The sequence below is a fragment of the Pseudorca crassidens genome, chromosome 6 (genome assembly GCF_039906515.1).
Source record: "Pseudorca crassidens isolate mPseCra1 chromosome 6, mPseCra1.hap1, whole genome shotgun sequence".
Taxonomy (NCBI): Eukaryota; Metazoa; Chordata; class Mammalia; order Artiodactyla; family Delphinidae; genus Pseudorca; species Pseudorca crassidens.
The window spans coordinates 124,180,541-124,198,172 of NC_090301.1; the positions used below are offsets into that span (position 1 = coordinate 124,180,541).

Here is a 17,632-nt window from a genome sequence, read left to right on the forward strand (position 1 = left end):
GAATATTCGGTTTAAATATACAATGGAATATTATGCAGCAATGAGAAAGAAGGAAATCCTGCCATTGGTGACAAATCCTGTATGATATTACTCATATGCAGAGTCTAAAAAACTCTGAACTCATAGAAACAGAGAGTAGAGTGGTGGTTACCAGGGGTTGGGGGTGGGAAGAAATGGGGAGATGTTGATCAAAGAGTAAAACTTCCAGTCAGAAGATGAATAAGTTCTGGGGATCTAGTGTACAGGATGGTGATTGTACTTAATAACACTGTATTAAATATTTGTAAGATGGGAACTTCCCTGGTGGTCCAGTGGTTAAGACTTCGCTTTCCAATGCAGGGGATGAGGTGTGTTGGATCCCTGGTCAGGGAGCTAAGATCCCACATGCCTCAGGGCCAAAAAACCAAAAACATAAAACAGAAGCACTGTTGTAACAAATTCAATAAAGACTTTAAAAATGGTCCACATTAAAAAAACAACAACCTGTAATAAATAAATACTTGGAAGTTGCTGAGACTAGATCTTAATCTTCTCATCACAAAAAAAGAAATGGTAATTATGTGATGGATAATGCTACGGTGGTTATCATATTGCAATATGTAAGTGTATCAAGTCAACACTTTGTACATCTGAAACTTACATGCAATGTTTTACGTCAATTATATCTCAATAAAGCTGGGAGGGTGGAAAGTATTTTGTACAAAACAAAAACACCCACATTTATCATAAAAGTTTTTAAATTACAGATAAGTAAAGTAATAACCATCATTTGAGTGACATATATATTCTCTCAATATTTTTTCTAGCTATTTTTAAACAAAAAGTGGGATCAAACTATACATCTTGTGTAACTTGCTTTCTTTCAGTCGATAATACATGATGAAGAGTTCCATTGTACAGATATACTACAATTTTTTTGCTCAATCCCTGCTATGGTTCATTTTATGCGTCAATTGTCTAGGCTATGGTATCCAGTTGTTTGGTCAAACACAGTCTAGATGTTGCTACTAAGGTCTTTTTTTTTTTTTTTAGATGCAATGAGCATTTGCAATTAGTAGACTTAACTAAAGCAGAATTTGCTCAATAATGTGGGCAGGTCCCATCCAACCAGTCGAAGGCCTTAAGAGCAAAGAGAAGTTTCCGAAGGAAAAAGGAATTGTGCCTCCAGACTGTGACCCACAAGTTCTGCCTCTCTGAGAACCTTGGCTAGTACAGATTTTGGTAAAGGGAAGTGCTGCAATAAATACCCCAAAATGTGGACGTGTCTTTGAAATCAGGTAATGGGTAGAGGCTAGAATTTTGCAATGCACGATAGAGGAAGCCTATAGTGCCTTGAAGAGATGGGTGGTAGAAACATGGACATTAAAGGTGATTGTGCTGAGTGCTCAGATGGAAATGAGCATTATGTTATTGGAAACTAGAGGAAAGATGATTCTTGTTATAAAGTGGCAGAGAATTTGGCTGAACTGCTTCTGTTGGGTGGAAAGGAGAACTTGTTAAGTGATGAACTTGGATAAGATTTGGATAAGCTGAGAAGATTTGTAAGCAAAGGTTGAAGGTGTGGCCTGGTTTCTCCTTGCTGCTGCTAAGTTTAAATGTGAGACGAAAACGATAAATTGAAGAAGGAATTGTTAAGCAAAAAGGAGCCAGAATTTGAAGATTTGGAAAGTTCTCAGCCTATCCATTTGGCAAATAACTAGAAAGGATGCTCTGAAGAAAACACCAAGGGTGTGGCTGGACAACCATTTGCTAAAGAGATTAGGCTTGTGACTTGTGGATCCAATCGACTAAAACCCTGACCACTTGGAAGGGGACAGAGATGGGACAAAATGACAAAGGCTGGTAGACATCATGTATTCTACAGGCAGGAAAAGGATAGAGCTTTTCGGCTGCAAATGTGTTATCCTTAAAGAAAAGGGAAGAACGATTTGAGGGCAGTTCAGATGCCAGCAGGGCTGCTGTTGCCACCATAGGCCCAGAAGAGACAGGCCAGGGTGCAGGTCCACTGACTCTGGGCCACCTTCTTGGTTCTGAGGGGGCAGTGCAACTACCCCAGTAGGTTCCTCAAGACAGGGCATGGAGCCAGTGAGGATTCTTCTCAAGTCTTAAAATCTAATCAAATGTGCCCTGCTAGATTTCAGACCTGCTTGGGACTTGTGTCCCTTTTTTCCTTCTGACATCTCCCTTCTGGAATGAAAGTGCCTATCCTCTCTGCCTGCCCCACCACTGTGCTTTGGAAGCAGATAACCAGTCTGGTTTCACAGGTTCACAGATGGAAAGGAATTTTGCTCCAGCATGAATCATACCTCTTACCCATAACTGATTTGGATAATTTAGATGATGACATCTGAGTTGATGTGGTTTAGATGAAATACTGGACTTAAGAGTTGACGCTGGAACGATTAAGACTTTGGGGGAAGTTGGGCTGGGGTGGAAGTATTCGGTACCTGGGAAAAATATGAATTTTCAGAGGGAAAAATATGAATTTTCAGAGGGCAGACTGTAATCGGTTTGTGTTCCCCACAAAAAGGTATTTTGAAGTCCTAATCTCCAGTAGCTCAGAATGTGGCCTTAATGGGAAATATAGTCTTTACAGAGGTAATCAAGTTACAATGAGGTCAGTAGGGTGGGCCCTGATCCAATATGACTGGTGTCCTTATTTACAAAAAGGGAAACACACAGAGGGAGACCACCACATGAACACAGGAGGTAGAGACGGGAGTTACAGCCACATGCAAGGAATGCCTGGGGCTACCAGAAGCTAGGAAGAGGTAAGGAAGGACTCCCCGACAGGTTTCAGAGGGAGCACAGACGGCCCTGCTGGCACCTTAATTTTGGTCTTACAGCTTCTAGAGCTGAGGCAATACATTTCTGTTACAAGCCACCCCGTTGCAGTACTTTGTTGGACACGTAGAACCTCAATTTTGGGCTTTTATGGATATACTTTAGCGCATCTGCAATCATATTCCTACATACAAAACTGTTGTGTCAGAGGATATACAAGATTGAGACTGTTGACTTGCATAGCTAAGTTGCCCTCTGCAGCGTTCCCCAACCTTTTTGGCACCAGGGAACGGTTTCGTGGATGACAATTTTTCCACGGACAGGGGAGTGGGGCGGGGGGGATGGTTCAGGCGGTAATGCGAGCTACGGGGAGCGACGGGGCGATGAAGCTTCGCTCGCTCACCCGCTGCTCACCTCCTGCTGTGCAGCCCAGTTTCTAACAGGCCATGGACCGGTACCGGTCTGTGGCCCAGGGGTTGGGGACCCCTGCTCTATATGCGGCATTAACTCAAATGATCTCCAATACTGTGGGAGCATCCATTCCTTACCCTCTGACAACAGACTTTGTTTTTAATCACCATTGATCTCTGATTTGGGTAATCAAAGTGTCCAGAGAAATATGCCAGAGTATGTTGGGTAGAACATTATAAACTTGTATCCTGGGAAGATTTAGTTGCAGTGTTTCTAGGTTGGTCTATTACTGGTCTCCTAGGAAGTGATCAGCTCAGGCAAAGGAAAGACAACCGTGAGCGCAACGTGTCCAAGAACAGATCTGGACAAAACAGTCACAGTGGAAATAAATATCAGCTTTATTAACACTCAAAGTGCCATTCATTTATATTCATTCCATAGTCCAGAAGGTTACTTAGAGTAAGCCTTTGCACCACAATCTTTCAAAAAATGAACTAACATGTAAGAAAAAGCAATTTTCATTGTGCTAATTATTGCAGGCCTTCATGCACGATAAATCTAAACAAAGATGGGTGCCAACAATATACAAATTTCCATATAAACAAAGTCATTGATCACTAACAAAATATAAACATGGTTTCTTTCACATTAGATTAAAAAAAAAAAGGCTATTTACCAGCAAGAAAAAACAAGTACATAAAATCTGTAAAACTCAGAAATTTTATACATTTTTACAAGCACAATTTTGAATGAACACAAAGTCAAAATGTGCATGAAATGTGGCACACACCACACTGGATCTGGCTTCTGGTAGGTTTTTCTAATCATATTGGCTCCTTGTAACATAATAAGCTTAGTGACATTCAACTTCAACAGTGGACTTTATTCCTAACGTAAGTAATTTTACATGGTACCGCATATTAAAAACAAGGTTTTCCTTAAGCACAACAACATTGTCAGATTGGAACTTTAATTCCCAATTCTTTTTCTGCCAGTTACTTAAAATACACAGTACGGTATAAAGACACAATGTATGTTTGGACATTTCTAAACCAATTTATAGTCAATTACAGAGAATCAGAATTTGTCAATATATTGTTTTATGAATGAGGTCTGACCTTGCCCAGTAAGAAAAAAACTGAAAGTTGAAATCTTTGGGGAAGAATAAAGGAAATGTTCAAAAACAACAGTAGGCCAGGCCAACAGCAACTGGAGATATAAAAACCTTTGACATCTCTTCAAATTAATTTAGTTTCTCACATTTTTTCATAGTTCTGAGAATTCAAAGACTGTTTTAGTGGACAGTGTTTTTGCTACTGCTTAAAACCTATTTTTTTCTCTTAATTTGCATTTCATAGAATTCTCAGAGAGAATTCAATGTTGTTCTTTGCAAGAGTATTTTAATTGATAGATATCTAAGTAAATCTGCATCCAATTGTGGAAATACAAATACATATTGAATGGTTAAAAACAAAACTAAAAAAATATTTTTGATCAGCCAGCTGAAAATATATTCATATAGTAAATAATCTCTCAGAAAGCTTTATATATATTTAATTATTCTAACGAAACAGTACCCTTATAAAACAAGTTCATAAAAATGTAGAAATGAAAATAAGAAATTACTGGGATATATACAAGTACCTACAGACAAAGACATCTCCACACACACATCCCCTGACACAGAGTTACAAGCATACTTTCCACTTAGTCATGGATTTCAGAATACATATAAAATCAGAAAGTGATGTCGAACTCCTGAGTTCTTCAACAAAGATAGAACCATAGATATGTATACTTTGTAAAAGCAAGGAAGTCCATGTAAGTCAGTAATAGCAGTGCAGTTACTGACGGCTACATCTTGAAAGAAGTTTAAACACAGAGACACAGACAGTAGTTCAATGCGCGCATTCATGATGCTCAGACGCCCACCAACAATTATTGGTCAGAGTAGTGAAGCAGTGTACAGATTAAACACTTCCAAAATGTGCAAAAAAGTCAACCTTGGTAGGAAAAGAACACCTCTGTACATAATTATAAACTGCCCAGCATTCAACTGAGATTAAAAACGTTTACAGAGAGAAACTAATGGATTAAATATAGAGAATTTAATGGCTACATTTAAAAATGTACATTAGGTCAAAGGGTAAATTTACAAACTGATAATCATAGTTTGCAACAATTAAAAGTTTATTCTCAGATTTATCCAAGTTTACTTTTATTTACAGTGATATTTGAATAAAAAGAACCATGTGAAATGTAAGAGATGTCAGACATTAAAAGTATTTTTGGTATTAACTCTTTTACAATGTTTCAGAATGCAGGGTAGCAAATTTTAAAACCAACAGCAATAGAAAAAATGTAAACCTTTTACTTACTAATTAAGATTGTATTAAAAACAATTGTTTGTTTTTAAAGTATTCTTATCGTTAGACACTGTAGTTTCACTTGAACAGGGTATATTGCAAGGGTTTGGCCCACTTTTTTTTTTTTTTGGCCCATAAACCTTTCCAGCTCAAATGTTTCCACTAGTTCTCTCTTCTTATTCCAGGTGGAAAAAATTCTTTGCAAAAAATGAGAACATGACAAATCCATTTTGGAGCCTAAGTATCTAATAGAGTTAGGATGTAATTTTGTTACTTATCTCTCCCCTCCAAGTAATGCTAATGCTAAAGTCACCAATTGTTACTTACATAAATAAGTGAACACAAAAGTGCTTTTCAGTATAGTCACAAACTTTACTGTTCTCAACTGGCATTAAGGGACTCAGAAATCCTACCTGGGGACAAATTCTGCATGTATGCTGGAGAGCAGACTCATCCTTACGTTCCAAAGTGTCTATGGCACAAAAAGTCCATAACCTACTTTTCTTCACAGCTTTCCTGAAATGCCCCTCAAGTCAAACACAAGTTCATAAATGTTAAGACATTAGGAAGAAAGTACGCCACCAACCTGAGGCATCATATGTCAAGGTATATGTATATGCGTTTGCGGTCAAGTGACGTTAATAAGATTGGCACGTGTACAAACTCAAGCTCATAATGTCTATATAGTTCCGTAATAGTTGAAGTAAATTCCTGCATGTCTAAATGCAGACACTGAGCACCTGTCTCTAACTTGAAGGATAGATTGAGATACAAACTCTACTAGTACCTGTTTTATTATTTTTACACTATTAGCTTACAGGTGGGCAGAAGTAACAGTGCTAATCATTTTGGCTGTATGTGCAGAGAATATAAAAGCTTTGGTTTAATGTGATTCTGATAATACAGATTGTAAATACAAACAAGAAGTCATCAGGCATAGGGAATAATAGTACTCACTGATTTAATGCCTTTGCTGTTGTTAACAAAAATATCATTACTGTCAATTAAAATGCCCAATTATGAAAAATATGAAGAATTACATAAGAGACTGTATACAGGCAACAGGTAAAATTTATTCTTTTCTTTACGATAGCTGCGACTCCTCCCTTGACCTTCTGAAATGAAACCATATCTGCTCTCACTATAACCTAGAGAAGGTTCTCTAGACTCCCCTGAGAGCTCACTACCATCTACAGCTCTGAAAGGTGAGTACAGAGAGATGGTTGGCCCCGATACTTTCACACCTATTATGGCATCCTGTCCAGACTGTGGCAGAAGTTAAAGCAAAGCTAAAGACGACTATGAAGTAGGAACAGTGGCTTCACAGCACGCCTTCCCTAGCCAACCAAAACAGAGGTAAAATTTCCTTTTGAACACTTGGTAAGCTAAGGAAGCTTGTTTTGATAATGTCTGGCAGAATTTCTATTCCAAAGAGCTCATGAAGAACTATGCAAAACCAATTACTTTCTACTTAAGAATTATATATAAGCTATTATACACACATACAAATTCAATTTTTATCTACTTTTAGCAACCAAGAGCTTGGAAATTTACAATAAATACCTTTATTAAACAACCGTTTGTACTAGCTACTTGTGGAAAATGTGCTGGCATTCCATCATCAGTAGGTCACACACATTTGAGCTGTTCTTCCAAGAACAGAGACTAATCTAACTGGACATTCACACCTTTCCTTCCTTCCCACCCCTGCACCAACTCCAAACACACACACACACACACACACACACACTCTCACACACACACGCACACACACACACACACACACACACACTTCACAGAAAAGTAAGGTGGAGTTTTAGTCAAAATGTTAGTCATAAAGTAAGGATTAGAATTTGCTATCCCTGGATTTCTTGCTCATTGCCCTAAGTCTCATTGCCTTAACATCTGTAAACCATTTAACGGACCTCTTTAGGACAAAAACCACCTTTCTAGTTCTGCTTTGAAAATCATAACTGAACCACGACATACAAAGAATTTGGACAGTGCCAGTGTGATTGAAAATCAAGTAATCAACCGGGAAAACAATTCACTATGTCTCTTTAGAATTACAATACCTCTTTCTATCCTTATCTTAGGAATTTGTGTCTAGTAAAACTGCAATGTGTCTATCACAGAACAATGCTAATGTTTCTCTTCTAACATATTAAAAAAAAAAGAGGTAGAAAAGGGTAGGAGGAAGAAGCAGGCATTAAGAAACGTTTAAGGGCCAATACACAGTCTAAGGCCAAATCAACTCTTGAAGCCTACTGATTTTGGAAACACCTTCATTTCGGTGGGTAACTTGAATTATTATTGATATAAAACGAAATTAAGGCATACAGAGGAAAAGGCACTACGAAAAATTAACAAATTGCTTTCCGTTGACATTTTAACCAATGTTAAAATTCAAATAAATATGAACAGTGCATTTGTAACTAAGGCCAAACTTCATATAAAACAATAAGATCTCAAGAAATTTTCCTGATCTTAGTATAAATAACACTGTTGACAGAATTCAATTTCTATCAAATGTTTTGGGTATTTTAACAATTTAGACCAAAAGAAAATATTTTTTTCTTTAAAGGAAAAAGCAGGAAAAAATACTCTGTAATGGAATAAATGCCCCCATCACTGGAACTGTTTGAGCAGAGGCTGGGTTTTGTAAGAGGGAGTCCTGAGAGAGAGGCTGCTTGACCTACACGGATCCCTCCAATTTGGGGATACTTTTAATTGCTGTTGTTAATGACATTTTACTTTATAATAGCCAATGGTTACCCAAAATTGCTTTCCCTCACTTCATAAGAAATAACATTTTAAAACATCATTGCTTAACTTTCAGATTCAGGATATGCCATAAAAATAAGTAATTGGGGGCTCCCCTGGTGGCGCAGTGGTTGGGAGTCCGCCTGCCGATGCAGGGGACACAGGTTCGTGCCCCGGTCCGGGAGGATCCTGCATGCCGCGAAGCGGCTGGGCCCGTGACCCATGGCTGCTGGGCCTGCACGTCCGGAGCCTGTGCTCCGCAACAGAAGAGGCCACAGCAGTGAGAGGCCCACGTACCGCAAAAAAAAAAAAAAAAAAAAAAAGGAACTGTTTGCCCATTTTTCCTCCTAGACTGTGACCTCCTTAAGTTAATTTAGTACCATAGTAAGCCACAATACTGAAAAAGCAAATGAAAAGGATTCACCATATTTAAAAAAAAAATCAATAGATTCCTATACTTGGTTGACACCAGGTGATTTTATATCATGCTATTGGTCCCAAATGAAATCAGTGACCAAGAATTCTGCTGTGGGCCAACGAGTTTGCATCTGGCGAACATCTTGGCTTTTGCACCCAAGCTTAGTTGTCCTATAAACTACTCAGATTTGATTTTCTCAGTGATTTCATGTATCTTATAACAACTCCATCTCAGAAATACGACACACCAGACCTGACATATATAAGAACTGAAGTAGCAAAGAAAGCTACTCTAAAGAAATCGTTTCCTCTTTTTAATGTAGCTTCTACTGGGAATAAGATAAAGACTCCTTCAAGTGAAAGCCAATTCAATTTACTATGAAATAAGTTTTAATTTTTCTTTTATAGTTCAGCCTGTGCATTAACATTTCCATCTCTTATATAAATTATGTAAGGTTGACTGTACCTTTGAAAACTTTCTAAGGCAGTAGTCTTTGACCATTCTTCAGGTTAGAAACATGTTTTGTAAATGAGGAAAATTAAAGATAGTCATACTGAAAATTTCGAAGTCTGTATATTTTTAAATACATTTTAAAGAATTATCATCAAAACTTCCATTAGTCATTATGATATTTCTCAACCCTTTTATTCAATGCACTTTGTTTGCAATGTAAAAGATCTTATATTTGGTCCAAGCCTAAATCATGCCATTTTGAATCTCTCAAGGCCTAAGTAGAAAGATATTTCCTGAAAAGCACATATAAGACTGCTAGTGAATCTTCTCCAGCACCAAAAAGTCTGCCACTGTCAAAGCAGAATGCATTTTAAAGGCACAAAGTTAGCAGTCTGGTCATTTTCCAGCCTCAGCAAAGAAACATTACAGTATAGAAGAATCAGTTGTGCATTTAAAAAACAAAATACATTTAGAGTCATCTTAAAAAGTTCAAATTTCATTTGTTGATCCATACAATTATTAGAAAGAAAAAATTGGAGTGTTATTTTAACTGCCCCTGATAGAGGTAGTTCCTTTGAAAATTTTCTTTTTTAAATTTAATTTTGGTCTTTCATACTTCACCCCACTTTAAGCTTTTTTGTTCTAGTAGTTTTTATATATATTAACTTTTACTGTGGTTTTTGGTACCTTTACAACTTGTCTGAAATAAATTCACATCACATTTTTATATAACTCTGTAAACTATTAGTCTACTCTTAAGTCTTTACATAAAGAACAATACTTTTCCATAGCTAGTAATATTTTTCTTATAAAACAAAGGTCTTGTGCAGCAGTGTTAAAGTAGTAGTTTCTTTTCAGGTGATTTTATTTTCTGTAGCATTTCAAAAAGAAAAAGAGACTGAAAATAAAGCAAACAATTTTGCTTTGGGTTTCACAGTCTCCCAAGATTTCTCTTTAAAGAACACCTGTCTCATATTCTGCACTGCTGATTACCCTGACAGACCAAAAATGAGCCAAAAGGAAATCACAACCACACAATACAAAGAAACAAAGGAAAAGCCCACTGGTCCAGATACCATGATCCTGCTCAAGTAGAAGAGATGCCTTCACTCATAAAAGATAAAGAAATTATAATAGATCCACATCCTTGGGGACTATGTTTATAGCACAAGATTTGGCAGTTGATTTCCCAGGGGGAGGAGGCCAGTAATTCATGTTCTTCCTTGCAAGCTGCTTCCTTTCATTATAAGGGTATGTGAGAAGCTTTAACAACTATATTTGTGCTTTGACTTCTTCTCAGACTAGCTAATGGAATTTCAAATATTCCTACAGGGAATGCCAGATAGGACCTTGATACAGTAAAACAAGATCTACTTAACTTCAGAAACAAAGTATTTTAAAAGAGTTCCTAAACGAGCATACCTTTTAGCAGAAAACAAAATACCTGAGTCCCTTATGAATCCCATGAAAGGCATCACAGTTAGGGCCTCCAAGAATACTATTTTCTAGACCTTTAAAAATAAAGTACTTAGCATTTGCTTTAATACGTTGAAAAAAATTGCAAGTGGCCAGATTACCGATATCATTCATGTTTCTCAGTAGCACAAGTCCATTAGAGATAGTGGGAGTTTCCCAGCTGTCTCGTTCCGCTTAATGCCGTTGCTCTTATATTAGAAATACCTGGCAGTTTTAACCTTCCTATAAAGTAGCTGATACTTTGTTTTAATATGCCTTTCTTTTCCCACAATTACGAATTGACTTTTGAGGAAAGAATACACACAGATGACTGAGTTCAACAGGCTCCGTGTTTAAGTTCATTTTGTGTCTAAAATGGAAGTTACTGATTTGGGTGCAATATGCAGCTGGAAGGGAAAGGATTGTTACTGGCTTTTGTTGAGACCTTTCACCCTCGACTTGAAGTAGTGGTATCTTCTCTTGTAAAACCCTCATTATGCATTACATCACTCTCTGAAACTTACTTTTTGCAAGGAACCTGCTTTGCGAATGGCCATTTTCATTTATAACTGGGGCTGGTATGTACATCAGGGTTTCTCAACTTCGACACTTTTAACATTTGGGGCAGGATAATTCTTTGTTGGGGGGCTGGACGTGCTGTTCTTGTATACTTTAGTTTGTTTAGCAGCATCCCTGGCCTCTAACCACTAGATGCCTCTAGCATCCTCCTGGTTGTGACAACCAAAAATGTTTCCAGTCATTGCCAAATGCCAAGCAAAACTATCCTCACCCCAGCTGTGAAAACCACTGTTTTACATGCTAACTGTTTTTTGAGGTGCTTTAGTAGTCTGTGATCCAAAGAACAAGAACAAGGGTTTCATATCATGACACTAGCTTTTAACACATGGATACTGCAGGTTAAACTCTTAGTTCCTAAACAATGTTATCTATGGGGAATCAGGAGCTAGAAACAGGAAGATATAGTATACATGATTTTGATTATTTCTCCTTCCCCTTGATTTTTGGGACTTTCCCCCTCGGGTAAAGAACACAGTTTAAAACACTAAACAACACTTAGTTCTTCTTTTCATTATTTCTGTTGACCGGCAAATGTGGTCTCTTCTACTGCTCACACATTTAATTAGAGCAATCTCCTTTTGTCTTTTAATTTGAATTTGCTTATTGACTTCCCATATCTGTTTTAAAATAAAACAATATCTTTTCTTTTTTTAAGCAGAAAGCTATCCCTCAAGGTTTATAGATTCCAGTAACATGGATCTATTATAGTGTATTTGCTTATTATACTGGTTAGGATTAACAAACATACCTCCTAGAGATTCATATTTGCTATCAAGAGTCCTACTGAGCAAAAAGCTTGGTAGACAGAGGTTAGGATCTAAAGAATACAGATACAAGAAGGAACCTATATTCTTTAAGCTGAGTACCTATCCTAAACTCAAGTTTAGGGCTCAACCCCACAAACAAGAATCTATTTTAAATACTATCACTAAAAACTACAAATTATACATCATTTTCTTCTCCTTGTTTTCCATGTCTCCCCATCACTGCCAGTCTGTCAGTGACACAGGGAAAGACTCTACAATCTTTAGGTATTCCAAATGATCTTTTTGTACTAAAAAGAGTGACTATGTACTAAAGTGCTTTATGTCTCTGAACCACATCAGTACATTATAAAAATTTAAAAAAAAAAGTTTCAAGTTCTTGTAAGGGAAAAAAAGATTAAATATAAAAACTTCAGGATACTATTATTATTAATCAAATTTAACCAAGAATCAAGAGAAACACTTTCCCTCTTGTCTTTGTTTTCTCCCCCATCTCTCTTTTTTATAAAAAAGAAAAGTGCAGTCAGAGAGAAGGTGAATGAATAGATGGGAGCTGGGTAGAGGCACAGGAGAGGTTACTGGCTGCTAGTGATAGTGCACAAACATGTGCCTTAAAAGTTCATCAGCGGAAGGTCTCAGTTTGGCCTCTACAAAGATCCGTTTGAGGAAATCTCGAGTATGGTCTGAGACATGGGGTGGCAGCTTAGGGTTCGTCGGCTGAGTGGCGATTTTAAAGATGGCAGCCATTGCTTCAAATTCTGCCCAAGGAGGCTTTTCCGTTAGCATTTCCACCACAGTACAGCCCACGCTCCTAAGAAGAAATAAAAGAAAGACCTTACACAAACAACATCATCATGAAGTCAGCTAACTAACTACAAGATGAGAAACAGACGTGAAGTCCATATACATTTAAGTACGACTTGGTTTCAAACGTAAAGTTTCATTAAAAGGCTGTAAAAACTGAGGTCGGCCTCCCGCACGGAGCCTCTGGGGTCGGGGCCAGGGTCGGGGTCGGGGCCGGGCGTGCCTCGGCAGCGGCTCCCTCTCCTCACTTCCGAGTTGCCGAGGCGCTGCCGCCGCCGCAACCCGCCGCCACAACCCGGGCAGCCCCGCGGGGTCCCCGGGCCGCCGCAAAGCGCCAAAAAGACGCAGAGGTGCGCGTGGCTTCGGTGGGCCCGGCCTGAAGCGCGGCCATCACCCGACAGCGGGGACACCTGCCCCCGGCCCCGCGCCCCCTACGGGTACTGGAGGAGAATCCCTCGGCTCCTGTCGTCGGGCGGACACTGAGGGCGCGCATGAAGACAACCTGAGAGAAGAACGCTTCGGGGCAGGAATGAGGCGATTAAGATCGACTGACACGGAGACCTGACAGAAAGGGCTGGAGAAACGGGGTTTTCTGAATTTGAGGAGACATCTTTAAGTGAATTTATGTATTCTTAAGAAATAAGGAAAAATATATCCATACTTGATGTGGTATCATTCCCAAACCTGAAAAATGAGGAAAGTCTGTTTTAAAGATAAATATGCCTGCAGACACTACTGGACCTCCCAACAGGGATTTGTCGGGGGCAGAGGGCAGTTAGAGGGGAAGCATTCTATGTATGCAGTCTTGAAGAAAAATTTATATTTGGATTCTAGACTTCAATGAATTCTGACAGTTGTAGAAACAGATGGGAAACACTCAAATATTCCTCTTGTTGCACCAAAAAGTTAATTTGCGGTACATGAAATGAATATTGTTTTATAACAACTGTTATTAGTGAAATACTTTCTAGTGCATTTTATTGACTCTTCTTAGTTTAACAAACAGTTTAAACACCTATGCAAACTTAAAATGTGCTTTTCTTTCTGAAAGCTGGTACTGTTTTGAAAGAGTTTTCTAAATGTAAAGTACTGAGAATTTCAATTTGGGTAAAATGTTTGTATAACTTCCAATATTTGATGTTTGTTAAACTCAACTCTGGGCAATCAAAAATGAATAAAAAATAATGAGGAAATGAATAGGGGCTACCCTCCTTTTCCCAGGATAAGGGGAAAGAAATTTATATTTCTTTTTTTTTTAACGTCTTCTTTTGAATTGCTTTGAAGGCATGGTTTTTTTGCTTATTACTTTAGGCTTGTAGTTCTCAATCCTGACAATACTTCAAAAATCTTTGCCTGGGCCCCACTCTTGAGAGATTCTCATATAACTGTTCAGATATGGGCTTTGGGTATAGCTAGTTTTTAAGCACCAATTCTCCTCCTTCCCTCCATTCCTCAAATGTGTGGATAGGTTTGAGAACCACTAGACTAACGGTGGTTTTTCCTGTTTAAAGGACATAATCAATTTGGGCTTTGTTTTTATATTGCTCTGTTGATGGCTTTGTTACAACTAAATTACTGTTATTACTATTTCATTGTTAAATAAAGTAAGCAGGGCTTCCCTGGTGGCGCAGTAGTTAAGAATCTGCCTGCCGATGCAGGGGACACGGGTTCAAGCCCCGGTCCGGGAAGATCCCACGTGCCGCGGAGCAACTAAGCCCGTGTGCCACAACTTCTGAGACCGCACACCACAACTACTGAAGCCCATGCGCGGAGAGCCCATGCTCTGCAACGAGAAGCCACCGCAATCAGAAGCCAGCGTACCACAACAAAGAATAGCCCCCACTCACCGCAACTAGAGAGAGCCTGCGTGCAGCAATGAAGACCCAACACAGCCAAAATTAAATAAATTAAAAAAAATAATAAAGTACTACAGCCTGTGTTTGAGCTAAAAGAAAAAAAAAACCTGTAGTTTAAACATAAATATCAATGAAAATAAACTAAAATTTAAGCTCTCAAATTTGTTAGGCAAAGAATGTTATTCATTTTATAATTTTTGCTTTATATAATTCTCTAACCTGACATTGAATATAATTGTTTTCTGTCTTTATCTTACAAAGAATACAAACGCTAGAAATTCTTTGTCTTTAGGTGCCTAAAATGCATATCTATCAAAAAAATTTCTCGGGGCTTCCCTGGTAGTGCAGTGGTTGGGAATCTACCTGACATGCAGGGGACATGGGTTCAAGCCCTGGTCTGGGAAGATCCCACATGCCTCGGAGCAACTGGGCCCGTGTGCCAGAGCTGCTGAGCCTGTGCTCTGGAGCCCATGACCCACAACTACTGAGCCGGAATGCTGCAACTGCTGTGGCCTGTGCACCTAGAGCCCATGCTCTGCAGCGGGAGAGGCCACCACGATGAGAAGCCTGCGCACCTCAGTGAAGAGTGGCCCCCACTCGCTGCAACTAGAGAGCCTGTGCGCAGCAGCAAAGACCCAACGCAGCCAAAAATAAATAAATTAAATAAATGTTTTAAAAAATTTCTCAGTGGGAAGTAGGAAATGGCCATTTTATGTTCTAACTTAAAATTATTAAGCAATTAAAGGTTAACTGAATTATAAGACTAATAATAAAGATTAATTATTTTTAAAGTTCTTCAGGGAAATAAAATGAAGATAGCTTTCTAATGCTGAAATTTGCTCTAGATGAAATCCTTCCTGGGACTTCCCTGGTGGTGCAGTGGTTAAGAATCCGCCTGCCAATGCAGGGGACATAGGTTCGATCCCTGGTCCGGGAAGATCCCACATGCCGTGGACCAACTAAGCCCGTGTACCACAACTACTGAGCCCGTGTGCCACAACTACTGAAGCCCATGTGTCTAGAGCCCGTGTTTCACAACAAGAAAAGTCACCGGAGTGAGAAGCCCGTGCACCACAATGAAGAGTAGCCCCCGCTCGCCACAGCTAGAGAAAGCCCACGCACAGCAACGAAGATCCAACGCAGCCAAAAATAAATACATTAATTAATTAAAATAAATAATAAAAATAAGTTGTCCTCTGTTTAAAAAAAAAAAGAGATCTTTCCTAAAGAATGGAAGACAGGTTCAAAAGCTCTATTTATTTAGTCATTTATTAAGCCTCAAACACACACAGTTAAAATGATATTAATCCTTGTAATCCTGACATCCTATTTCAAAAGTACAAAAAAATAAATTTACCTTAGTAAATTCCATCCTGGGTGGAAATATGTTAAGAAGGCATGTGCTTTCGGTCAAATCCCCCATCAAAACCTACCAGATATCTGCTTTTCTGCCATAGCCTTCTCCACTAATCACTTCAGGGCTCATCCAGTATGGTGTGCCTGTGACAGACTTCATTCCTGTCCCCGAAAGACAGATGGTTTGAAGCCGTTTGCTGGCCCCAAAATCTCCTAGTTTGACGTTGCCTGTTGAATCTCGCAGAATATTTGCGCCTAAAATAAGAAATATCCTCATTTCATTATTTGTATTGGCAATTTGGAATACAACATAAAAGAACAACGGCAGAAAATTACTTAGCAGACTCCTCAATCTGTCTCCAAAATCAGGCTGCTCTCACCTTCCGAGCAGTACCTGGCATAATGCCAGTCATACAGTCAGTGTGCATTAAAAACTTATTACATGAACACTGAATATTTAGAGTCACCTGTGTGATTCAAGACCTAAGAAGTTTCTCCCACTGAAAAGGACTGGTGCAAGTGGGAGGCGAGGATGAAAAAGAAGAGAAAGGGGGAAAGGGCTAAGAATGTGAAGTTCAGAGAAGGATGAAGAAAAGCAGTAGCAGGCTCTTGGCCCCAATTTCTCTGTCCTAAAGTAAGAAGCCCATGTCTATAGATTATTTCCCTGAGGACCTAGCATCTCCTCAGGAACCTCTTAAGGGACCTTCATAATCAAAATCTTTTCATTCTTCATTCTCAGTTTCTGTACAGTGTATTTTAAATCTAATCTAAGCAAGCTTTGAGGTTTCTGTTTTAAAATTTCATTTACTTCTATAATAAACTTTTAATTTTATTTATTATAAACTGACCTTGATAGCCTGGCTGAGGTGGTGTTTGCAGAGTCCTCCCCTGTAAAGTTACTCTTTCCCCTTTTCCATACTTAGCTCTTTGGAAGAAGTTCACTATGTGTAAAGGAGTGAGAAGTTATGCTACAGGCTTAGTAGTTACCTATAAGGGAATTATTCTGCATGGGAGATTTGTCTCTTCTCTCCCATTTATTTATTCAACCATCCATTTCTATCAGTCTGAACACATGGATATTAATTTTATACTTTGGGTTATAATCCAATGACTTTTCACTCAAGCTGTTCCAGCTTTGGCCATGGGGAGCTCTCTCTGTTGGCTCCTGTGTCCCTCTGCCATACCTCAATTATTGTGTTCTTGCTTGATTTGATTTCTGGATTGTTTGTTTGTTTCTTAGTATCGTCTTACATTCTGGTACTAGAAGACGCTCCAGGCTCACCTTGTGTATCCCCTGTAACCACTTCTAGAATTAGCCATTTCTCCTTTTACTGAAGAATGGTATCAGAAACCAAGATCTAGGAGCTAGGTTCATTTATTTTTATTCTCTATTTTCCCCCCTTTATCGTTCTTTAAACTCAATCTTTTTTCTGGGATTGTAACTCTAGTTTCTTCTTATGTTAATTATTTCTATTCTCATTTTTAGCTTTTTCTATAAACTGTTTTTAAATGAGCAACTTATTTAATTAGCTTATCTAATTTTAGTTTCTAAATTTTACCTCAATTATTTTTAAGTCTTCCTAACCTTAATCATATTTTATACTTTTTAAAAAAGATTCCCTA

General features: G+C 38.5%; 1 protein-coding gene across 1 annotated transcript in view; it reads right to left on the bottom strand.

The window, feature by feature from the left end:
• Positions 1 to 3,569: 3,569 nt before the first annotated feature.
• Positions 3,570 to 17,632, bottom strand: part of MAP3K2 (mitogen-activated protein kinase kinase kinase 2) — a 99,072-nt gene continuing 85,009 nt past the window's right edge. The window contains exons 16-17 of the mRNA XM_067742248.1: positions 16,087 to 16,264; positions 3,570 to 12,804 (exon numbers count right to left, since the gene is read on the bottom strand). Of these exons, the coding sequence (XP_067598349.1) occupies positions 12,579 to 12,804; positions 16,087 to 16,264 (404 nt within the window). The 3' untranslated portion in view covers positions 3,570 to 12,578. The remainder of the gene's footprint in view (positions 12,805 to 16,086; positions 16,265 to 17,632) is intronic.